At 34.7% G+C, this 26,991-nt stretch overlaps 1 protein-coding gene across 1 annotated transcript in view; it reads right to left on the bottom strand.

The window, feature by feature from the left end:
- Positions 1-14,171, bottom strand: part of LOC138691424 (zinc finger protein 665-like) — an 82,721-nt gene extending 68,550 nt beyond the window's left edge. The window contains exons 1-4 of the mRNA XM_069813348.1: positions 12,938-14,171; positions 11,542-11,630; positions 8,523-8,660; positions 3,471-3,553 (exon numbers count right to left, since the gene is read on the bottom strand). Of these exons, the coding sequence (XP_069669449.1) occupies positions 3,471-3,553; positions 8,523-8,660; positions 11,542-11,625 (305 nt within the window). The 5' untranslated portion in view covers positions 11,626-11,630; positions 12,938-14,171. The remainder of the gene's footprint in view (positions 1-3,470; positions 3,554-8,522; positions 8,661-11,541; positions 11,631-12,937) is intronic.
- Positions 14,172-26,991: the final 12,820 nt, after the last annotated feature.

Raw genomic sequence — 26,991 nt, 5'->3', positions numbered from 1 at the left:
AATAATAATAATAATAATAATAATTTTATCTCTGATTATATTATATTCTTTGGGTGCTACGCTACTTTAATTTAGGGCGAACTGTGTAACATTTTATCACTGAACACAATTCCAGAACAAAAAAAAAAAGCAAGGGAAAAGGACAATATCATCAAATGGAGGAAACTTTTCTCCTTTTCAATCAGAATTATTTTAGACATATTACAAGACATTGATAGTTTCTATAATTGTGCCTGATGAAAAGTAAACTTCACTCCAGTTATACACAGAGGTCATATTTACCCACTCTTATCTTCTTCGAATGCATGACACTAAATGCAGTTCACCGTAATTTTTAATGCATCCCGTCTACTTTCATAATACACCAAGTAATAAAAGAACAGCTACACAAGGAGAATGGTAAGATATGTAGTGATTAATGAGATGGGTAATTTCATACGAGTCCTACATCCACACTATAACCTGGTAGGAAGTAATATTTGAATTGATACACAATATACTATGCTTTAATTGTAGACATTTGCATGTACAGGTAATAATTCAAGTGGCAACATATTAAAAAGTTAAACGCAAAATTTTCGCAATGTGGGAAATTTGGTGATGGTTAAGGAGATTGGCAACATAATATTAACACACTTTGCAAATGAACCCATAAAAAGGTGCTTGATAAAGAAAATACTTAAACCAATTATATGTTAATATAGTGAAAATTCTTGTTAGTAGTTTGCTTAACGTTATTAAAACTTTTATTAACATAATATATTAATTCATAATTCAAGATGAAAAACTTTAAGTAGAGTACAACCACAGTCTAGTATATACAGTCACGAAGCTTGAGTTGTTGAGAGTACTAGAAGCAATAGATTGTCCCGGTACTAATTTGCATTGTCTGTGATACGGAATAGTAGCGATCCTAGTGGTTAGCAACTATCTATGGATGCATATTCCCTACGTATTAAGCTTCGTAACTGTATACTAGATTGGTACAACTGTGCTAATTTGAAATTGTTGATAATCCGAAAATGTAAAAAATAAAAGAGAGAGAGAGAGAGAGGGGGGGTAAGATAATGAACAAGATTATTTAATATCATAGATTTATTAATTTGTCATACAGAATAATATCTGTAATATTGACAATTAATATTTGAGGAGAAAAACTCGCTCCAGCGCCGGGGATCGAACCCGGTTCCTTGGTTCTATGTACCAAGCACTCTGACCACTGAGCTACGCCGAATTCAATCCCCAGCACCAGATCGAATTCTTCTCCTTCAATGTTTCCCTTTTGACCTGACTCCAAATAAGGCATATATGTTGACGTATATGTCCAGTGCCAACTGTCATTATACTAGGAGCGCACTCAGTTGAGTGACTTGTTTGGCCGGGATTCCACTGTTAAGTGCACAGTAATCTGTACAGACATATGCACTGCAGCTATGAGAATATTATAGATTTATTAATTTGTCATACAGAATAATATCTGTAATATTGACAATTAATATTTGAGGAGCGCTTGGTACGTAGAACCAAGGACCCGGGTTCGATCCCCGGTGCCGGAGCGAGTTTTTCTCCTCAAATATTAAGATTATTTAAACTGAAAGTCAATTTAATGCAACAATTTTGAAACTCAAAATGTCCAATATACTGTCCAAATTATTTCATCTCAACTGAATGAATTAGTCTTTTTCTGTACTATTATGACAATCTGTCGACCTCTTCTCACGAAGAACAGAAAATAACAAGCAATGATCTCGAATCTGAACAAAGTGGTGGACATTGACGAGTGAAATGGAGGTAAGGCGTGGTTTCTTTGTATTCCTACCCACAGCTTAATCCGAAATTTCTATCATCGGAACAAGTCCAGGTTCCAGCTAGTTCGGTCTAGCGGGCTTCTACAGTAGTTATAAATTCATCATCATATCCCTCACGTATTAGACCCTACAGGATCTGTTACAATCTCATGCCAGTGCTTTCGTGGTCTTCCCAATTTCCTCTTTCCTCTTGGTACATAAGTAAGAATCTGTTTAGGCCATCTAGTGCGATCCATCTAGTTATAAATTAAATTAAATTATGGTTTATTTAACGACGCTCGTAACTGCAGTGGTTATATCAGCGTCGCCGGTGTGCCAGAATTTTGTCCCACAGGAGCTATTTTACATGGCAGTAAATCTAGTGACACTATTCTGTCACATTTAAACACACTTAAATGCCACTGGCCTGGGTCGGGATCTAACCGGCAACCTCGAGCAGAGAAGGCCATCACTATACCAACTACGCTACTTTGGCCGACTACTGTAGTTAAAGACAAAATAACAAATAAATGTATAAAATATAGGTAAAATTGAAAACCATACATATATTCCTGATATTGTAATCATAAATATAGTTGCATGTTTCGATAATAACAATATAAATATATTGGACTGAACAAAATATTTAGAGATTGTAATAGCAACACAATTAAACAGATGATTGGTATGGGTTGGTAATTTGGTAAGGATAGACCAGAAGCGATTTGCAAAGTAGAATGCAAAAAATCATCATACAATACCATAATATTATAGCAGAAATTTTTGTTTCGTAGTCAATTATTATTATTATAACCCCAATTCATCACAGACTACTTAATTACTAGAGAATGGCTGACCCACTTGCTATAAAACTCGGTATATAACGTAAGTTACTTCTCACGGTACTTTATTTAAACCATTTTCGTTTGGACGTTTTGATTTGGACATACGAGTATTTGTATCGAAAATTTGTGTGTTTGGACATTTAAATTTTGGACTTTTTCAGTTTGGACATTTTTGTGTTAGGATATTTTACACTTTAAACGTTTTTAATTCGGACATTTTCATTTGGACATTTTACATTTTGGCTAAATTACTATAATTTTGTTTAAGAGACCATTACTTGCATTCAGTCGTCTGATGATTCATTTATTTTTAGGATTCAGTTAATAAAGCCATTTGTTGAAATACTTTCAATTACGATAGGTATAAATCTGTGATTTGGTCATATTCATATTAGACATTTTTGTGTTTGGATATATTATATTTTGGATATTTTTGCTTTGGACATTTTTCAGCTTGCACATTTTTACTTCGGACATTTTCGTTTGGACATTATGATTGTGGCTCTTGGAATCCAATGCTGCTTTACACAGCAGATTGCCACCCCCATCACCACACACCAAATCTCTGGCTTGTTGATCTTATCTCTCTTCTATACATAACTCTCCATCTCACATTGCCTTCATAACTTTCTCCTTCCATGAATTCCATTATCTACCATTTCTGTGACACCCTGGCGCTTTCCATTTGTACATGGTTCTTGGCATTCTTTCCCTACTCATTCTTAGAATATGGCCAATAATCCCATCCCGTAACACAATGGAAATGAATGTGGCATGTGATAATTTTAATGAAGCAATGGAAGAAAGGACAGTGTGAAGATTCGCACACTATACTCACCTATCGGGCAAAATCTCATTCTCCTCAGCCGTAACTTCCAGTTTTAGCTCGTCCTTGACTGTGTCCACGTCACACAACTCTTCCTAAAACACAAATAGGGAATAGAACAGAAAGATTGCGCAAGTTTACGCGAAGATTGCATCTATTTTCAACACGCAGGCTTACATTTAAATCCTACCGAGTCGAAATAAATTTCAGTAACAAAAGACACTATCAGATCTGCATGCTTGGCCACAGGAATTCCAAATAACAAGTGGTGAACAGTTTTTGATATTCGATAGTTCTGATTCAATTCAATTCAATTCAATTTATTTGGCCATTAGACATAGAGTTTTAGGCTTCATCAGAATACATTGAAAAAAAGGCATATAAATACATTTACAAAAACACTAATAACAGAAACAGTAAAATTTAGGTAATACAATGAAAACATGAAATAATTTTAAACTTTTAAATTGTAGAAAACTAACTAAATTGCAATTAAAACTTATTTATTAAAATACAATGTCATACAAATTTGTGTTGAAAAACTCAGCAACAGAATAAAAGGGATTATTTAATAACCAATTGTAAAATCTAGTTTTGAAACTATTGATTGGTAATTTATAATAATGACTTGGAAGCTTATTATATAATTTCATCCCCATAATTAAAAAGTTTGTATTGCTCTTGTGTAATCTGCAATATGGAATATTAATTTGTTCAGTATTTCTAATTTCATGATCATGTATATTGGCCACTAATGAGTAATTGTCGATATTTTGTCTAGTGTAAAGTACTAGACCATATATATACAGATTTATGATTGTTAAAATCCGTGATTGTCTGAAAAGTGGCCGACAATGTTCCAGATAATTTGATTTGCATAAAATTCTAATGGCCTTCTTTTGTAAAATCAAGATGCTTTCAATTTTGGTTCCATTTCCCCAGAAAATTAGGGCATATCGAATTATCGACTGAAAGAAAGAAAAGTAGGCACATCTTAAATAATTTTGAGAAATGCAAGTAGATAATTTCTTTAGCAAATATAAAACTCTAGATAGCTTTGTGCATATGTACTCGATGTGCTTATCCCATGTTAAACTGGAGTCTATAAAAAGTCCCAGAAATTTTGTGTAGTTGAGTTTGTTGTCCTTATTTAATAGATAGTTTAGGCTGAAAGTTAAGTTGAAGGTTTTTTCTTGATGACCATGACAATGATGATGAAGACGATTTTGATCGAATAATAATACTTGCTTCGAAATCCCATCTACAAAAGCTGTCCTGTTCTGCAACTTGGTGTATAGACAGGACATTCCATACAGCTCCGGACATATTTACACAAATATTATAAATTTGGGACAATTTTCTTTGATTTAACTTTCTTTTAAATTAATAATTTTGCGCAAATTATCCAATGGACGACTGTTCCCATGATGAAAATGCTTCTGGAGAAAATTTCCTGGATGAATTGGCACCAAACCGAGGTAATTTCCTTCGTACATCTTGCATTTACGAATATATGACAGGTTAGGTTTGGACAGTTTAGCTTTTATTAAGCCAGACTGGAATAGATCCTTGCACTTAGACAAAATTTGGTCCAGGCGTGCTATAAATGCGAAGATTTTCCAAGTCCCAAAAGTAATCTGGGTGGCATCCGTGAATCCGATTCTAACAATGGGTCACACAACCTCAGCCCTGACAGAGCCAAAGCCCATCTTTAGACAAGTACCTGATAAGCCCCAGGGTCCAGAACAGCTAGACCTTACTCTATCAGTATCAAAAGTCTGCACTACCTCTAAGTACTTAATCTCACTCTATTTTTATAATTACTCCAAACGATAAATGAAATGATGAGAAGATATACATATTTCAAGATTAGGCATGCATGTTAGAACTTTTTTGTTAAGAAACGTACATGAATTAAATTGCTTCAACAAATAATTTATTAATTAACTATATAAAACAATTAACAAATAAATGTAATTATAAAAATTTAGTAGACACTCGGGTTTGAACCAGGGACCTCTCAATCTGTAGTTGAATGCTCCACCACTGAGCTATACTACCTCCTGTTTTTAATGTGATAATGTTTCACTAATACAAGGAGGAAGAAAAGAGCATTGGAGAAGATGAGGGAATTATTTCTATAACTTACCAGCATGGACGAACGGCTGTCTTAAAGAAATTTAAAATACAGACGGTACGAAAAAAAAATGTATACACGCTTCAAGCAAAGAAAAAATTATGTTAACACAACAAAGCTGAATTCACGCAAATAGAAGATGATGAAAACTAATCATCTTAGACTGTTACAGTTAAAACAGTTGCTCAAATACCCAGCATGGGCGTCGACACTCTTCTGAGTACGTTGAACTACTGTTCGAGCAACGTTTACGAAAGTGTCCTCAATGATTGCAGCACATGCCGTTTCAATTTCTTCCCGAAGTGCTGCCAGTGTAGCTGGTTTTCTATGGTATACAATATTCTTAAAAGTCTCCCGTAGGTAAAAGTCCAACGGAGTTAGATCCGGAGAACGCGGTGGAAACTCAATTGGACCTCTTCGTCCTATCCAGTGCCCTGGAAGATTGTCATCAAGGTATGCACGTTCATCTCGGTGGTAATGTAGTAGTAAAATTCCTCATTTCCATAGAGTGTACGAATGGCGGGTAAGACGGATGTGAGGAACATGTTTAGGTACACTTGGCCAGTTACTGTTCCATCAAAAAAGAATGGTCCAATTAGACCCCTAGATGACAACCCACACCAAACATTAATTCCAGGTAAATTAACAGCCTTTTCCACAAAGACATGTGGATTGTTTGCACACCAGCAGACACAGTTCCGTTCAACTTAAATTGTGCCTCATCACACCAAACAACTTTCCCTATGAAGGCCTCATCCTCTTGCACCATGTTCCGAAACCACTCACAGTACTGCATTCACCGATCAGGGTCATATTCATTTAATGCATACAAAAGTCTTGGGATGAAAACTTTCAACTTTGCTGTTATAATAATACGACGTACGCTGGTTCTGCTAATCCTCGTCTCACGTGCAAATTGCTTTGTAGATTTCTGCAGTGAGTGCTCAAAACGTTCCAAAACCATAGCTGAGGACACGGGGCTTGTTGATGTGCGAGGTCTCCCAGATCTGCCTTTATAAACATCGCATACAGTACCACGAGTCTCATATTTGTCACGAATGCGTGCATTTGTTAATCGCGTTGGTGGTTGTTCTGTACTCACGTCTCCATTTCCGTTGAACTTCAACAACATTCTCGGTTCTCCAATATCACTTCCAAATTGCTTTCCGCTGTTCAAACGATAATCTTGGCTCCATTTTGTTGTTGTTGATTGACCTGTCACGCAGCAACGCTAGCATAACATATGTGAATCTCATCTCTTTACAGGATATCATACTACACATGACTGTTGTTTTTCGGTCCAACTTTGAAATATATTAAATAGATATCTTCTGTCAAAGTGTGTATACATTTTTTGGCACCCTCTGTAGATGTTAAAAGTTATTTTATTTTGTTCGTAGGTTGCTAAACTTGACTTGTGGTCTCGTTTCGCAACCATCCTACTCATGAAATAAAATGCCACTTCCAACACTTGTATCATAAATAACTCTTTTGATGAAAATAAACCTTCCAATAACTCTTACAAATGCCTAAGCCTAAGCCTATCTTTTAATTTACTGGAAAGAGCATATAGATAACATCAATCATTAAGACATATTCAAGTTAGTAATATTACGCATCTATTCTTTATAGAAGATCTCATATCTTAACAAAAAAAACTTTATTATCAAAAGTAATCTTACTAGAAGTTTTGATTTATCTAGAGAAAATCAAACCTCGAGTGGGATTTAATTGACTATTACACGATTAGAAGAAAGTATATAAAGATTAGAAGTAACAAAGTATTCCACTATAATAAAATATTAATTGGGTTACGAACATACAACTGGCTCCAAATGTATTATTGTACCATCTCAACATTACAAATATTACGCTACATCTAGCGTAGTAGTGTGCTATGATCAGCTGTTTTCTTGCTATCAGTTGTGCCAACTATGGAATCTTCATTGAACTCTGTAGACGGTTACTAGTCAAGAAGGCTTTGATGATTCAATTTCATTTTTATTACAACAGTTGCATTCCACTTTAATTATCCGGATCCCAATAATCAACGTCACTTGACAGATGATTTTCAATAAATCTTAGTATTAAACAATACGTGACTATCCATAATATCATATAGCAGAAACTATAACATAACCTAAATAATATAAACAAGTGTTAGAAAAGTTTTAATTAGGGACGATGAAATAAAAAATAAACATGAATAATTTTAAAAGGAACAATGATTGAAAAGTACAATTTTCAAATTTGAATGTTTTAGTGGTTGGTGGTTCAGTTGATGTTATATTGGACGTGTGCGTAAAAGAAGTGAACTCGTTGATGTAGGCTACATGGTGTATCCCTCAACTTATTCAGGATTTCCGAATGGTGCTCTTCATATATGACCAGTGATCTTTATTAATTCTTGTTCTTGGATGCCAATGCGAGTCATAGGCCTACTTGAAAGTGCTGTGCATCGACTGGAATGGTTTGTAATTTTCTGTTTTTTGACGTCCAGACCAGTGCAGTTTGAAATGTTGACAAACAAAGAAACAAATGCTAGGGTAGTGATAAAAATAAACAAATGCTAGGGACGCGATAAAATTAAACAAATGCTAGGGACGCGATAAAAAGCAGCCATGATTGGTTGAAAGACGTCCTTTCGTACCGTTTTATTGGTCAAAAGTAGTGTGACGTAGTAAAGTGTAATAGTCACTGAAAGAATATTCTTCACAACTTAAACAAATGAGCCATATGACAGTTTAAATTTAGGCTAGTCTGCAACGAAGAAATAAGTAATAAATAGCATGCAGATAATTTTACTGTTCTCACTGCATACCAAAATTCTCTGTCACTATAGCTATAAAGAGAGGATGTCTGTGACGAACAGAATACAAGTTAAACATTGGAAAGAAGAGCTAGCAACCCCAATGAGTTTCACTCACCTCGACTTCACACTTCACTACAGGAAAATTATTTGGCAATAAAATTTCTTCAAATTTTATCTCTGATGTGTGATCGTAGCTCTCGGCCACACGTTCCTCCTTTATCCTAGTCGCGTGCAGATCCGATGACTTTCCTTCCTGCAGAAGAAAGGGTCATTACGAATGAGTGATATACTACAATGTGACAGAAGCTGATCACAAGTGTTACAGGTTGCAATCTGTGTCTGGATGCCAGTTACCCAGCATTTGCTCATATTGGATTGAGGGAAAACCCCAGGAAAAACCTGAATCCGACTGGGATTCGAAACCGGGCCACCTGGTTTCGCGGTCAGACCAGCAGACTGTTACTCCACAGGTGTGAACTAACATGTCAAGTTACCTCAAACTTCTGCTCTACTGCATGAAACATGTTCAGATTGTTAGGAAGTTTAAATATAGAAAACAAAGAACAGACGTCGCAAAATTTTCCTTTGTTAACCGCACAATAGTAGACTGAAACAGCTTACTTGCGGCAATCTTTCAGCGTGGTCATCTCAAAATCAATACATTTAAGGAAAGGTTGAGAAGATTAGACTGAAAATGTAATTGTAGGTGCAGTGTAATTATCTAAGTTGTGTCATGTAATTAATTAAGTTGATATGTAATTAATTAAGATGATATGTCATTTAGTTGATATGTAAATAAATTAAGGTGATATGTAATTAATTAAGATGATATGTAATTAAGTTGGTTTGTAATTAATTAAGGTGATATGTAATTACTAAAATTGGTAATAGTTGGGTGAAATAGAAGTACTTATAAGTTATACTTACTTTGCTTATTGTAGGTGTTATTATAGAACAGTTTTTTATTTATAGTCCTACGTTTATTGCATCTATTTATTTATAGTTAGAAATAAATTTAGGTTTATTTTATTTTTTTTTTCATTTTTTAATTACTGTAGTTATTATACTACGTATTAGAATGGTACTGTATTATTGTATATTATATATCAATGCCACCAGGTGTTTACCCAATTGTAGTGTTAATAAATACATACAGTACATACAACATACAAGCATGCATACAGGAAAACAATATCGGCATGGTGTTCTAGCAGGATGTGCATCACCTCATAAAAGAAAAGAAGCTTGTGAATAACATTCAACATCAAATGATGAGTTCCTGGTGGTCAATTACAAGATTTTAAAATTCTCCAGACCTGGCACAAAATAGTTTCTTTGTTGAGGTTATGTGCAGAATGATGTGTATGCACAGCAAGCTAGGGATATTATCTCAAACAAAGACTGTTTCGGCTTTTTGCAAAACCTATCCCTGAGAAGTTGCATCTCACATGGTAGATATAAGCTTTGTGATATGAACTGTTTTTGTATATGCAATGATGCCACATGAATGGGTTATTTATGAAAGGACGTAAATCACTAATTTTGTGAAAATGTTATTTTAATGGAATACTGCTCTTTGGATATATATATATATATATATATATATATATATCGATTTAGATATGAAGAGAAGTAAGTTTCGCACTTTAATGCTTAGTATTATAACCCAGAGTTTGTCATGTGATTTTGAAAGGAACTAAGTCAATGACTTAGATCGTTTCGTAATTACTATAAGTTTTCAGCATGTGGCAACATTGAAATGTTAAATAAAGAGTCTATTTTTTTCTCTTAAATTGGTGTTTTGTCATTGTTGGGTAAGCGAAGAGAAGACGACCGGAAAGAATGTGACCTTCTTGACTATCAATGTTGATTATTATAAACATCGCTCTGATAAGCATCCCAGTATCCAGGTTATTACTCGTGCAGGAAACATGAGTAACAATGCGTATGGAAATTAAAGCTAAGTTGAACAGAAGGAGACCTAATGTTTCCGCTTACTGCAGTACAAATATTGCTCGTGTTGTCACACGCTATCTGTTCACATCCCTTCCTCCTCAGTCTGCTCTCGTCTTCTCCTGAGTCACCGACAGTAGGGACAAGAAACATTGGAGTTCCAGTAAGATACAATCACCGCTTCACCGTTTATTGGCAGATTTCAACGAACATTTTTACTTGGTTCATGAGGCTCTACATTAATGTTGCCCATCCAGAATGCGTATCCAAAACGGAAAGACTGAGATCAAGAAAGAGAAGATAGGAGATATAAAAAAAGACAATGAGATACATACAGATGACGAAAACATAAGATTAACGAAAACGAAGACATAATTGTATGGAATCGGTTTTAAGCCTTATTTCCATTGCAGTACAGATGCACGGAATTATCGCGTAAATGGACACCTTAAGACAATAAAATAAGTTCAATTTGCACAAAAATAGTATATATAAGTGTTTTCCCTTGAAAAAATAAGGTATGTTTAAAAAAAAATTGATCATTAAATATTTGTTTATGAAAGGGCCTATGTTTTCAGATTTTATTTCTTTTTTTCTAAAAAAATATAATCAGCAAAATGTTAATACCTGGCTGGTCAAATTCGTTTCAAAGTAGAATTTATGATACTATTTTTATACCAGCCTTAATTTCAAAATTTCAGCCCATAAGTAGTTTTTCTTAAATTGCTAACAATTCAGTATTCAAGACTTACGCCCTTTCATAAATAACCTACTCACATAGAGGTCTAATGTGGAAAAAAACTCCTATTCTTCTGGAATATAGTTACAGATTACTGGAAAATAAATTGCAACATTTCCAGGGGCTTTGTTTTCTGTTTTCCCAAACAAATCACCCTCTACGCATATTAAAATATTGAACACGTTACCATTATGTTTGATGCTTACTGAAGCACAGTTTAAACCAGCAAATCTGACCAATTCTCAAAATATTCTGTATAATACGAGATTGTAACTTGTGATGTATTGGTGAGCACCACAAGCTTGGTATTTGTTGGAACAGGCCTACTTAAGTCTGCTAACTATAACTAAAAGATGTATAGTTATTGTGTTACAGTTTACAATGTTATGCATTTCGAACACTGGAAAGAGATATCGATACCTAATAGTCATTTTTAATTTACCTCTGATAAGGGCTTCATCTCTTCTGTATCACTTGACTGCATAGGCAATGGGTTGATGTCGGGTTCTATCTTTATCACATCCATTTCAACTGAAAAAAAGAATTTATAGAGATTGACAATCATCTGCAGAATATAGGATAGGTATTGGAAGAGTCTTATTTAGAGTGCTTGTAACATTTTGCTGAATATTCCGAACTCATTCTGGACAAATATAGGAATACAGAAACATGACATTTTTATGCTATGAATAGCATTATGCAAACTCATCTTCAACAAAGATCTCCAGGTTCACCGTGGAATCAATAAACGAAGTGTGCGTGTGTGGATGCTCATATGAATTATGATTTTAAAAAATTCTATCCACTTTTCCTAGCTTCTCACGCGTCACAATTTACTTTCAAAATAATTCGAACTTGATAGTGATTAATTATCCACACCTGTGGAGTAACGGTTAGCACGTCTAGCCGCGAAACCAGGTGGCCCGGGTTCGATTCCCGGTCGGGGCAAGCTACCTGGTTGACGTTTTTTCCGGGGTTTTCCCTCAACCCAATATGAGCAAATGCTAGGTAACTTTCGGTGTTGGACCCCGGACTCATTTCACCGGCATTGTCACCTTCACCTCATTCAGACGCTAAATAACCTAAGATGTTGATAAAGCGTCGTAAAATAACCTACTAAAATTAAAAAAAAGATAGTGATTAACATTCAAGTTACTTTCTTATTTTGTCGTAAATATTACCGTAGTTTGGGGTTTAGGTTAGGTTTGATTACTTTTAACTTAGTTTTGCTTGAATTAGTTAAGGGTAGGTTAGGATACTTAAGGTTGTGATAGGTTACGTTAGGTGACAGTCGAAATTATGGTTTTCCCCGATTTTTTGTAGCCTATTACGTTTCGAAAATCACGCATAAAATCGTCATTTGTAAATTTAAAAAGTTCTAAAATCGTAGACTGATCATCCTTCAAAATTACCCAAATGGTAAACTATAGAACTCGTTCAACTGTCTAGTGGAGAAAAGGAAGAATCTCTAAATGACAATGGATTTGTGTAAATAGGCCTACAATTTTTCCATCCACGTAATTACTGCGCAATAATAAGAGTTTTCTACTAATTCGACAATAGCAGAAGGCAAAGTACGTTTAAAATTAATAAAAATATATAGGCCTATGTCTGACATTCACAGACTGAAAATGACATTTACGCAGTTGATAAAAAAAAATAGCATTAATATAGGCATTTGGGAATATATTACTGTAAAAATGTTAAAATCACTTGAAGACGTTGCAACAACATGACATCCATGCAATAATGAATTAACCTATTAACAGGCATACAGGCTGTGTTTAAGCGTTGAGTGGCAAATTTTACATAGCTTTCTTCAATCAATATATACCTACTGTATAATACAGTATGCTCCAAGAAAGGTAATACAGGAAGCTCCTGCGGACTTTTTCTTTCTCTTATTTCTTAGGAAGTGTAGACACGTAACCACTGCAGGCAGACATTATCACATCTGATAGGAAAACAGATGCAGTACAGTACAATAGCTTAGGCCTACAGCCCATATTATAAACTGTGAAAGTAGAGAGAATGTATAGTCAATAATTATAAAATCATTTCGTAGTCGTATTAACACCACACGATCTCTTCTCTGAAGACTTGAATTGCACCCGAAAAAGTTAGCATTACTTTAATTAAACCTTTCGAATTAAACGTATTTCTGGTTAGTGGAAATATATTGCAGCGTTACGACGCAATGGCCGTGAAGTGATGATCATTTATCGAAATAAAATTAGGATATAGTAGTAATTAATAAACATATAATAACAAGACAACTATCATGAGAAAACTTTAACTCGTAAAAATGTATGTACAATTTGTAATAATAATAAATTACAGATGAAACTGGAACTAGATTGCAATTCTACGGTTTCTACACTTCACAGTAAAATTAATAAACTTTATTAACTACTTTTCACTAAAATCTAAAGCAAAAAACGAGATCAAAGCTGCCGTGACTCGTCAGCAGAAATCTCTCGCAGACGAAACAATGACAGGTTAGGTTTGGTTAGTTTAGCCTTTTATTAACAAAGTCCACTCATGCGCAGTTCTCATCTCACACCCAAGATCTTCGTGTTCTGCACACGTAATCTAGAGTTGTATTCATTCATTCAGGTCTTTCATTGCAAACCCAGCTTTCTCCAGTCTCCTATTTTCTGCCTTCCTCTTTGATTCCTCATATGATCCATATATCTTAATGTCGTTTATCAACTGATATCTTCTTCTACCCGAACACTTCTCCCGTTCACCATTTCTTCCAGTGCATCCTTCAGTAGGCAGTTTCTTCTCAGCCAGTGACCCAACCAACTCCTTTTTTCCTCTTATCAGTTTCAGCATCATTCTTTCTTCATCATTCTTTCCAACACAGCTTCATTTCTTATTCTGACCGTTCACTTCACACTTTTCATTCTTCTCCATATCCACATTTCAAATGCTTCTATTCGCTTCTCTCACTTCGTCGTAATGTCCATGTTTCTGCCCCATACAATGCCACAGTCCATACAAAGGACTTCACTAGTCTCTTCCTTAGTTCTTCCTCCAGACGTCCGCAGCAGATGCTCCTTTTTCTATTAAAAGCTTCCTTGGCCATTGCTATCCTCCATTTGACTTCCTGGCAGCAGCTCATGTTACTGCTTATAGTACACCCCAAGTATTTGAAGCTGTCCATTTGCCCTATTACTAGGGTTGTATGTGTGTATAAATTTTATTTCGACCTAACAATCATACAGGATGATGTTGACACGTCAAAAGAAATTAAAACTAGAAATACTCCTAAAACTAGTACACATTAGCAAAACGATAATAAATATTGTGTGTGTGTGTGTGTGTGTGTGCGTGTGACCTGGTGCATCAAATTTACAATGATTGAACACTGTAACTAATACAATAATATTAAATACACAACTAAATTTATACGGAAGCAAAGGAAAGGCCATTAAGGCGAAAGATAATTATCAAACCTTCACACAGATGTTCCCAAGTTTCAGTGAATTTTCCGGTGTCCTGCTTATATTCGTCGCGGAACGTGGAATGTCCCGCTTTTTAAGATATTACCTATTCTTAAGCGGAACTGAAATTCACACACAACGCACAAATTTAATAGACTAGGTAGGCTACTCTCCTATTACTTTAAGTTCCTATTTTGATGTTTATATGTATGTTAATCTAAATGTTACGAAACAATTATTATTATTATTAATATTATTATTATTATTATTATTATTATTATTATTATTAATAATAATATTATTATTATTATTATTATTACAATTTATAATAAATTGTCACATTAATGACACATTAGACCTACTACAAATCATAACAAATGCATAAATAGTCATTAGAATCTTCAAAAAGTAATTCTGTCACTATCTCATACATGTAGGTTACACTGCATTAATTAATTTATTATTAATATTATTAGGTATTATTATTAAGTAGTTAGGTCATCAACTACAGTAAAATGTCCTTCTTTGATATTTTCAAAATCTGACAACCCTAAGTAATCTCTCATTCTCTTCTAACTCAGGTTAATTTGTTTAAATAAGTGAAATCAATTTTCTCATTATTTAAATTCTGAAACACTAATTTGACTGGATCATTTCAGAATTAAATTAATCATATGGCATTAGTCGGCAAAAATGGAAACGGCTTCGTGACTTAAGGATTGACATTGCTGACATCCATGGAGCTTCCTATTAACTGAAACATAACATAATATAAACCAGTGGCAGCTGACTGAGACAAGTGAGGCTGGTCCTCAGTCACTTGGCTTAACTGAAATGAATTTTTTTTTCTTATATAATGTATGTGGATGACGTGAATATGTTAGGAGGATATCCACAAACGATTAGGGAAAACACGGGAATTTTACTGGAAGCAAGTAAAGAGATAGGTTTGGAAGTAAATTCCGAAAAGACAAAGTATATGATTATGTCTCGTGACGAGAATATTGTACGAAAAGAAAATATAAAAATTGGAAATTTATCTTTTGAAGAGGTGGAGAAGTTCAAATATCTGAGAGCAACAGTAACAAATATAAATGATACTCGGGAGGAAATTAAACACAGAATAAATATGGGAAATGCCTGTTATTATTCGGTTGAGAAACTTTTATCATCCAGTCTGCTGTCGAAAAATCTGAAAGTTAGAATTTATAAAACAGTTATATTATCGGTTGTTCTTTATGGTTGTGAAACTTGGACTCTCACTTTGAGAGAGGAACAGAGATTAAGGGTGTTTGAGAATAAGGTGCTTAGGAAAATATTTGGGGCTAAGAGGGATGAAGTTACAGGAGAATGGAGAAAGTTACACAACACAGAACTGCACGCATTGTATTCTTCACCTGACATAATTAGGAACATTAAATCCAGACGTTTGAGATGGGCAGGGCATGTAGCACGTATGGGCGAATCCAGAAATTGCATATAGAGTGTTAGTTGGGAGGCCGGAGGGAGAAAGACCTTTAGGGATGCCGAGACGTAGATGGGAAGATAATATTAACCCCAGATGGACCAAGCATTTTTTGGTAACATGCTGGACCAAGGGAGGGCTAATTAATGTCCACCATTATATTTTACCCTTATGGTTGTATTTACAATGTTTGCGTAAGTATTCTGTATTGGGTGAATTAAGTAAGAAATAGTGTATATTAAGAAACAAATATATTTTACATCTTGAAACTTGTCAAATTAAATTAATTATTGAAAGTTAATGCTTGAACAAATTCTTATGCATCATTCACATCTTCATTCAGGTTCATCCACCTCATTCATACACTCACAGCGTATGTTTGTCTTTTGACTGTGTTTTCCACACATACAAATTGAATTTTCCACAAACAATGGTAGTTTTTGCTAATTTGTTTAGTTTTTCACTCTTGGTGTGAAACTAATTGGTGCATGTGTGGCACCTCCGTTTCCCTTATGGCTGCTGCTGATACTGCGTTGTTTTGGTGATTTTCTTCTTGAGGATGGCTTTCATTGACATGATATTATTCTGCAGTCCAATTATGTGTGCAGCACGATGTTCCACATTTGGTTTGATTAGTTGTCACCCCAGTTCCTTTAGATAAAAGCGCCGCCTGTTTTTCTTTTTTGTACCACTCTGGGAAAGTCATAATGTACAGTGTATAATAATTTATGCACGCAATATCAATTAGGGTGTAAAATACTGATAGCGGCCAACGACGGGTACCTCTCTTAGTAGTATACATCCTGGCCATTTGATCAATGGTGTCAACAGAGCCTTTGGTTGAGTTATAGAATAAATTTATATCTGATTTTTTTTTCATCTTCAGAAACTTTGGCATCCTGATGTTGTGATGACAGCGTGAATAGGTTCTTCTTAGGTTTAGGAATATACGACACTAATGTAACAGGTGGTTTTCCAGATGCAGGGTCAGTGAATGCGAACTTGCTTGAGTGCAATTCTCTTCCAGTTATGGTTTCAGTTCTTCAGGAATAAGTTTGCAATTTTTTTCATGACACCCACTAAAGTAATTTTACACTCATACAGATCTTCAGCAAGTTCGACCAATGTATAGAGCTGGTCAGTGGTCACATTCCGACCTGTGTCCTTTCATTCATTCATTCATTCATTCATTCATTCATTTATTTTATTCCATAGATCTTACATGAGCAATGAAGCTTTAAGATGTGGAACATGTCAACATTTTACAATATTACAATTACAATTTTTACAAATTTTTATAGTTTTACAATTTAGTAATTTTCTACAATTTTTACAATTTTGTACAATTTTTTTTTTTTTTTTTTTTACATTTTGGCGAGATGTAGTGAGATGAGATGAGGTCCGAGGATTCGCCAAAATATTACCCGGCATTTGCCTTTTCGGTGGGGGAAACCTCGGAAAAACCCAACCAGGTAATCAAATCAAAGGGGGTAATCAAATCAAAGTGGTTGATGCCAAGGACTCGCCATAGACCATCCGGCTTCAGTCCCACGGCTGGGGAAAACCTCCGAAGAAACCAAAGTCCAAAGGGGGATCCAACCCAAGCCCGAACGCAGCTCCGGATCAGCAGCCCAGCGAGTCTGCCAACTGAGCTACATCGATGGCTCTACTAAAAGTATACAATACATAGCCAATCAGATTATTAAATTTACAAACGCAAACGATCATTCATAAGTTGAGCTATATTATAATACAAAACAATTTAATTAAATTTAAGGCATAAACAAATCAACCAGTTGTGATATACAGAAATTGATAATACATATCATGCAAACTACTTCAAATTACAAACACAAACAATTTATCAGTAGAGCTATATAGATTACTATTCAATTTAAAGCATATACAATTCATCGGCCAAAACTATACAAATATATACAATACAAAGTAGCATACTTTCATTAAGCTATACAAATTTGTGCAATTAATATCAAGTAGATTAATTCAATTTATAATCATAAACAATTCATCAGTTGAGCTATACATATTACCATTCAATTTACAGTAGGTCTATATACAATTCATCAGTAGAGCTACACAGACTAGTAATCATTTTAAGAACATATACAATTCATCAGCCAAACTATACAAACATATACAATCAAATTAGTTCAATTTACAAACTTATTTTCGTTAAGCTATACAATTCATATGAAGTATATTAATTCAATTTATAAGCTTAAACAATTCATCAGTTGACCTATACAGTATACTATTCAATTTACAGTACATACCTATACAGTATACTATTCAATTTACAGTACATACAATTATCAGTTATGCTAAACAAAAAATACAATACATAGTAAACAGATTAAGTCAATATAAAAACATATTTTAGTTGAGCTATATAAAATTGTACATGTCATTTAAGTAGAATAATTGAATTCACAAGCATAAACAATTCATCAATTGTGTAGAAGGTATGAGTATGTAGAAATTTGGTTAATTCTTTTCTGAACCTTTTCTCGTTGTTCTTCAAATCTTCAAGATAATTAGGCAGTGCATTGAAGACTGTTATACATGAATGGCGAACTCCTTTTTTAAAACAGCTTAGACTAACAGAGGGTAGATGAAGATCTGATTTATGTCTTGTATTAAAATGATGAATGTCTTGATTAGTACTGAATTTATCTTGGTTCTTAATATACAGCATCATTAGGGAAAGAATGTATTCACAAGGTAAAGTCAAGATTTCTAAGTTTCGGAAAATATTTTTACATGAGGTCCTTTTATGCACACCGGCCATTATTCTTATAGCTTTCTTTTGTAAAACAAAAACGTGTTTAGCTTCAGACGAGTTACCCCAGAATATTAATCCATATTTCATTACAGAGTGAAAATATGCAAAGTATGACATTTTAAGTAAGTTTATATCACCAATAGTAGATAAGGATCTTAATGCATAACAGGCAGAGCTCAATTTACGAGTAATACATTCTATATGCGTTTTCCAGTTCAAGTGATTATCCAATTCTAAACCAAGAAACTTTGTGCTTATAGATTCTTTGAGATGAGATCCATTTAATCGAATACTGTAGGAAACCTGAGCACTATTGTATGTACTAAATTTGACTGCACTGGTTTTATCAACATTAAGTGCTAGTTTATTTGCATGGAACCATTCATTCATTAGATTCAGCACTGTATTAGAAGTGTTTATAAAATGATCGTATTGTTTGCTTGAAATAATTACACTTGTATCATCTGCAAATAAAATTACATGGGATGAATTGTTTATGGTCAAGGCTAAATCATTAATATAAACTAGAAACAACAATGGACCTAAAATTGACCCCTGCGGAACACCATGTTTAATATTTCTAAATTCTGAATAAGTAACTTTATGACTATTTGGTACATTTATTTCTACTTTTTGTTTTCTATTTGATAAGTACGATGTAAACCAACCCAACATCTCATCTTTAATACCATAAAACTTCAATTTTTTTACTAATATACTATGGTCTACACAATCAAATGCTTTAGCCAAGTCACAAAAAATCCCACCTACATGTAGTTTCGAATTTAATGAATTTAGTATTTCATCCACCAAACTAAAAGCAGCATTCTCTGTCGATTTTTGTTTTCTAAATCCAAACTGTTCTAAAACTAATATATTGTTGGACTCCAGGTAATGATATAATCTATTATACATAACTTTCTCAAACACTTTTGAAAATGTTGTTAATAATGATATGGGTCTGTAATTAGCAATAGTACATTTATCTCCCTTTTTGTATATTGGTTTTACTATTGAATATTTGAGTCTTTCTGGAAAAATACCACATTGCATTGACAAATTGCATAGATAGCTTAACGGAGGGGATAATATTTAAGAACAAGCTTTCAGAACTTTACTTGGAATTTCATCATATCCAGAGGAATATTTTGTTTTTAGTTGTTTTATCACATGCATGATTTCTGCTGCGGTAGTGGGAATAAATTTGAGACCTAAAAACTCAGTGTTAAATGCATCAGTTAGGTAACCAAGTGCAGCATCTTCTGCACAATCTTGAATGTTTAAGTTCTGAATAATATTTATATAGAAGTCGTTAAAATGATTTGCAATTGATTTTGGGTTATCTATTTTACTATCATTGATTTTAATGCAAGTAATATTTTCACTCTTTGAATATCGATTAGTTTCATTTTTAATAATATCCCAAATAGTTTTAATCTTATTATCTGAATTTTGTATTTTTTCATTCAGATACATTTTCTTTGCATCTTTTATAACTTTTGTCAAAGTTTTACAGTAATTCTTGTAGTAATTAAGAACATGAGGATCATCACTATTCCTACTCATTAAATATAGATTCCTTTTTCTAGCACATGATATTTTAATTCCCTGAGTTATCCACATGTTTTTACTTTTACATTTTTTCACCACCTTGACTGTAAAACATTCATTGAAATAATTCGTAAATGTAGTGAAAAATGCATTAAATTTAGTATTAATATCAATGGTATCGGTACTATATACATTTTCCCAAGATTCATTTTGTAGACATGTATTTAAATGATGAAGAGATTCAGCATTTATAATCCCTTTCTTTATTTTTAGATTAACACTTTGGAATTTTTCACTCATATTGAAAACACTTAGAATTTGTGCATCGTGATCAGACAGGCCATTGACTAATGGTACTGTTGAATAGGAATTCAATCTACTTTTATCTATAAATATATTATCAATGGCAGTACTACATCCAGCTTGTGTTCTGGTTGGAAAACTTACTGTGTGACTAAGATTATAAGTTTCAAGAAGTGAGTTTAATTTTCTTTTACGTGAGCTTTCTGATAGATAATCTATGTTTATGTCACCACAGATTACAAATTCGGTATGTGGTTTATAAAGTCTTTTCAATAATGAATCTAAGTTAGTTGTAAATTTCTTATAATCTCCCATTGTCGCCCTATAAACACATAAGATAATTAAATCTCTCTGATAAAAATACAGGCACCCCCTTTTTGGAAGACATGTCTACAGAAATGAGAACCTAATACATATCCATGTAAAGACAGTTGTAGTATCTCCTGTTGCTTCATATGATGTTCAGTTATACATAATATCTGAGGTTTATGCTTTTGAGTTACTAAAGAAGTGATCAATTCATCAGTTTTTTGTTTTAATCCCCTAATATTTTGATGAAAAATAGTGAAGTTACTGTGTTCATTACTAGAAACATCAGAGCATTTACAATTTAGTTTAACTTGTTTCAAACACCTTACTGGTGGGAGGTTTAACCTAAAAAAGGAGAAGCCCTAGCATTAACTAACATAGGAATATTACAACTCTGCTTTTTAACATGGCTGCCTCTGATGCTATTAGCAATAAGAACCGAAAGGTGCTCCTTGCCTCTACCATTCAGATGCAGGCCATGTGACGTATATTCATACCTTCTTATAGGGCTTACATCTATCAAACCAATGTGTGATGCCCCAGGTCTCATCAGAGCCCGCTCAAGCCGCATATTCACACTCCCTTTATTGGAGCAACATGCTTTTTAACAACTTCTCTAGGGCCTCTTGGTTCAGGAGTTGTTTCTTCTTCTATGTCAGCATAAACTTCCATACTATGAACGTATCGATAGTCACAGTCAGCAAGAAGTCTGATGAGGATCTCATATTTACACGGTTTTTCTTTCAAAAAGACTTTAAATGGGCATCTGTCTCGAAACAGGGTAAGCATTTCATTTATGGTAATGTTTTTACCAGCTGTACAGTACTTCGGAAATATGTCATTCAAAAGTTAAAATATTTCTCGTAAAGGAGCAAATTTGTCATTACATCTCCAATCTGCCTTGTGTTCTTATCATCAAATCTGATGACAGAAGATCACGAAATCTGTTCCGGCTCATGCTGGCTATGTATACTGACCTTCCAAGCTCTTAGGACCATAAGTCATGGTAATCTAGATTGCTGTAGTTATTTGCGCCCATCAAACTGAAAGTACCTATGAATGCGAAGATTTCACGTGGACTTGTTTCTTCGACACTCCTTGTCTCTGCTTCCTCTTTTGTGAGTTGCACAATTTTAGATACAATTTTATCAGTAAAGAACTTTCCAAAAGATTCTTGTATTGTGGTTACTTTACCAGTTTGTGGCAGTTCAGGTTTTCCACGTATTATATTTGCAACAGTTTTTCGCGTGGGACGAGGCGGATTAGGTACATAAACCCTTCCACTTTTAGTCACATACTTCATAATTCTTACACTTGCACTATTGTTGTTATCACTAATATTCCTATCAGTTTCACTGTCACTTGAAGTGCATATAGTAAAATTGGGTTCTGCGTCATCATCATTATCACCATTATCATTATCACCATTATCATAATCACAGTCCAGGTCTTCAATTTGATGAACTTCATCTTCAGTTTCACTAACATACTCATCAAAAATATCATAACTTTCTTCCTCGTAATGTTCTAAAACTGCTTCCGATTCACTTTCCATATTATATAATTATCTGCTCGTATTTCTGAATCATACTACGGTCAGAGACAGAATAACACTGTTTATAAAATGAGTATTCAATCCATGCAGCAATGCCAACAATGTACGAGGCGCGTCCATAAAGTAACTATCCCACTCGTCCCACAGCTAGCAAACCATTTGTTGCACGAAGCGACTGCGTGTACGTGATAGAGTAATGTTCTGGCATGGCTCATGCGCTAGTGGAACTTCCCGAGTGCTCTCTGTAGCTTCGTTGCATTGGTTGAAGATGGACGTTTCTATTCCAGCTCCTACAGCGTGTGAAGTGCTATCAGTGATAAAGTTTTTGAAAGAACAGGGCATAGCGTCGATTGAAATTTATCGTCAGCTGTGCCAGGTCTATGGGCCTAACATCATGAGCAAGCAGATGGTGCGTTGCTCCACAAGATCGTCTGTGATGATGGTTGGTCTCCCACTGCGCTCCTCGTCGTGCACATTTTGGCGTCCTGCTGATGCACCGATGCATCATCTGTTTGCTCATGACCTAGTACAAATGACGATAAATTTCAATCGGCATTATGTCCTGTACATTCAGAAACTGTATCACTGACTGCACTTCAGAAGCGGGGGAGCTGGAATAGGTGATGGGATAGGGACCGATGGTGGGCTTATTTGAGGGTGGCAAAGAACCTCCGGGTTCCTTAAAAGCCATAAGTAAGTGAGGTTTCTCCTCTCAAGATTTTTTAATAAGATCCTGTGAACGAATAATGATCTGCTGCAAGGGTTACTTATGCTTCTGAAGTTCCTTTTTTTTTACTGACATTAAGGTGTTACTGCTAGCAAAATGTAGAAGTTTTCGTTTAAGGAGACCCGGTAACACAAAAAAATCTTGAATTTTTCATTTTGTCGTGTTTTATTGATCTATGAATCTATATCTTTTAGAAGAGCCATAATTTGAGGTTGTATCTGATTCCTAAGTTCTTTCGGGTTAAAATGGACAGCGCCATTTAAAGTGTGCATGTTTCCTTTTCATCTGGCACATTACTGAAACATAGTGATGGTAGTTCCAAATTTTCCGCCTAACACGAGAAATGTTTTCACTGTAGGGACTTCATGTGTATTGGCACACCTGATTAAAAGAAGTACTGTACTTTGTTTACAGTGGTTGTCATGTTACATTAGGGTTGCCGCCTTGAAGAAGTCAAAAGTCGGGACACTTAAAGTGGGCGGTATTCCATTTTACAAATTAAATTAAATTAAAAATAATCTACAAATACTATATTAAACATTTCTAAAAGTATTGAAATTAATTATGTTTACCTTAATATGAACATAATGTCTTGTACAAATCATGGGGCTGAGGCGAAGGCTGCAACATTAGACGTACTTCTTATCTGAGGCAGCGGCCTTTAGAAGTTGCTTCGCATGTAGAGTATATTGATGAAATTCGGAACAACTTATATTATAGTTTATTTTAACCAGAAGTCGCTTTCCGCGGATTTTACGTGAAGTTTGTTTCTTTGTTCTATCCGTGGTGGGAATATAATGGTGAAGCAGTGCGCAGCCTCGCCCGTTCTCCTACTACGTGATGACGTCACGCGGGAAGCATTGCAGACTCTCTCGCAGCTTGCTACCTTAGCTCAGGTCAGGTCAGTAAGGTTTTGGAAGTGGGGTAGGTTAATTGATTATAAATACCAAGAAGCTGTATTAACTAATCCCTTCCCTACTAACGTCTTGTCAGGAACGTGATGCGCTCCCAAAGCATAGCCGTCTAGACATGACGTCTTTGTGACCCTGCGACTTTTATTGACAGTTTTCATTCAAGATGTCGAATGCAGTTTTTTCAAGCTATTTAGAGGGTTGTTGTATGTTGTAAAACGATCTTTCGTGAAGAAGAGGAGCTATTTTCCTCTAAATATACGCGAAAGGTTTTCCATAATTCTAACTGTTTGAATAAAAGTGCATTGAAGTTCTGTCCTGCATTCCAAGTGGAATGAACAAAGTTTAAGAAAGGGAATCAGAGTCGAGGTCTTGTAAGAGTTATTGGCAGTAAAGTGACATGACAGAAAAAGTCTGTCTACGAAGCACAACATTCACATGGTCAACATAAAGGAAAAAAGGGTAACAATGAAGGGGAATAAACAGTGGTGAAACTGAAGGGCGTAATAGAGTACAATAACGTTATGTTGTGGGTTGACTGTCAGGTCAGCGTCAGAATGAAGTCTTATATCCCTTCTCCATTATGGGAAAATACGTAAAAAAAAAGTACAGAAATGTTTCTTCAATATAATGTTTATGGTACTTTTCAGCTTTTCAATGTCTACGTAATTGCATGTAAGACCGTGAAGGGAAGCAAACCCAGGAAGGAAAGGATATATACAAATCTTCGACTTGACCTGGAAGCAGGCATTTTATAGAGGGTTAACCTTGTCTAACTGAAGTGTTAGTGAAAGGGGAGGGAATGCTGGAGTTACGACGACAATATTACAAACAAGCTGTTGGGCTTATCCCCCCTCCCGTCATATACCTACCACCCACAGAAAAAGAAGCCAGCGAGAACCTGCAAAGTTTGTAAATCTCACAAGAAAGAAGAGAAACAACGTGGGAGTGCAAACAATGTTTTGTACTGGATTCTTTCGAAACTTAACATACTGTTCAAACTGTTACCAAATTATGAGTATAATATCACAATTTGTAGTATAAGACCCATGTTTATTGCAAACGGCCTCCACCTGCCTTTAAATGCCACTTACCGCACACCACCAATTCACTGTCTGCGCGTGGAGAGTTAAATAGAGATTCCAGGCAATAAACCCGTCCTTTTAAATCTTACTGCATGAACTTAAAGGTAGCAACAAGCAAACTTTAGAAAAGAGTCAATAATGAACATTTGTTAAAGGCAGGTGTCGAATTAATTACGTTCATTCTGGTGCACTGCTTTCGTTAGAAGATATCTTAAGTTCATGGACTCAACTCGGTTTGATCCATTCAGGGTGATGGACAGAATATGTTCTGAATCAGACCTTCGATTTCAGGCTGGCTTTAAAGAGGCTGAAAATGTGAATTGCAACCAATGTCAAGTGTAGCATGATGAAGTGTCCCTAAAAGAAGGCAAATTCGAAAAAAAAAAACGCATTCTCGATAAAATGTGGACTTAACGCGTTTTGATTCCGAGCTCCTCAAATACGTTCAATAAAGTTTCATCCTCAACATTTTTACATTACTTAAAAAAAAAAACACATCAGTTTTTCAATCCAGTGATTCTGCATATTTCTTTTAGTAAAATGCTCCTGCATACAATTTTAATATCTGAATATTTTTGACACAAATTAAGTCCACAATTTCCACATCTGACATTAATTTTCGTATGTGAACGGCTTTATTGTTAGCAGCTAGTACTTGAAATAGACCTTGATTCACCCTCACCAACCACTTCTGTATTATCTTCCTTACTACCACTTTCTTTCTTCAACTCCGCCGGTAAATCAATTTCCAATAACACTATAATATCACTTTCACCCAAAACATTAAGGCTGCTATTATCCACAAAACAACTCATGTCTATGTTCTGCATCCCTGAATACAACTAGATTTGAATAAACACCAATAAAGAAAGAACAAATTTACCAACTGAAGTTTCTACACTGCAAGTAAATGGTAAAGTGGAGAATTGAAACAGTAAACAAGTTTAACGGCGTTACAAACAGTTACAACAATGAACAAAAATCACAGAATTCAAACTAGAAAATGTTTAAAAGTTTAGGTCATATGAAATGCCAAGGGTGGGTAAAATCTGTCCACTAACAAATACTTCAAATTATTAGTCTGCTATATTTGAAATCTAAAACAGTACACATGTGTGCATACTTTATCATGTTAGAGACAAATAGAGTAAAGGTGAAAGCTGTCAGATTTCATTAATTCAAAAAAATTTAGAAAATAAAAAGGGTTGGTAATTTTTCCCCAACCGTGATAATGCTAGGGTTAAGCGAGAAAATAATTATTTTATGCCCATTGATTGACGCCTTTTTTGCTCCTCTATTGACATTCGAGACAATTGAATCCTTCCATTTACTGAAGCCTTTTCTGACTGGAAGTTGTTAAAAGATACCACAGCTTTAACATTTTATGAGACATGTAATTAAGTCCTTTTAGCTTAGAAAGTTTTGAAGAACTATGAGAAAATTATTCCCTTCTGCGGAGCGACTCATATGTGAAAAATTTTAACAATATGATACACAGGAACATACTAGTTAATACTTATTATAATGCTGTAATTACTCACGTTTCGTTATTTAGGTCTAATGCACTATCCTCTGATACATGTTCGTCGGAATTGGTTTTGGAAGTGGCCTGAAGAGTAGGTCTACATGAACTATTGGCAATGATGTCATGAATTTCTTTCCTCCTTCTCCGTTTTTCACATCTGTCCAATCTCAGATAGTCTGTTGATTTTCCTTTCAAGCAAGACTGCGACA

This window comes from Periplaneta americana, chromosome 16, assembly GCF_040183065.1.
Source record: "Periplaneta americana isolate PAMFEO1 chromosome 16, P.americana_PAMFEO1_priV1, whole genome shotgun sequence".
NCBI classification, from domain to species: Eukaryota; Metazoa; Arthropoda; class Insecta; order Blattodea; family Blattidae; genus Periplaneta; species Periplaneta americana.
This window is presented reverse-complemented; position numbering and strand designations above follow the sequence as displayed.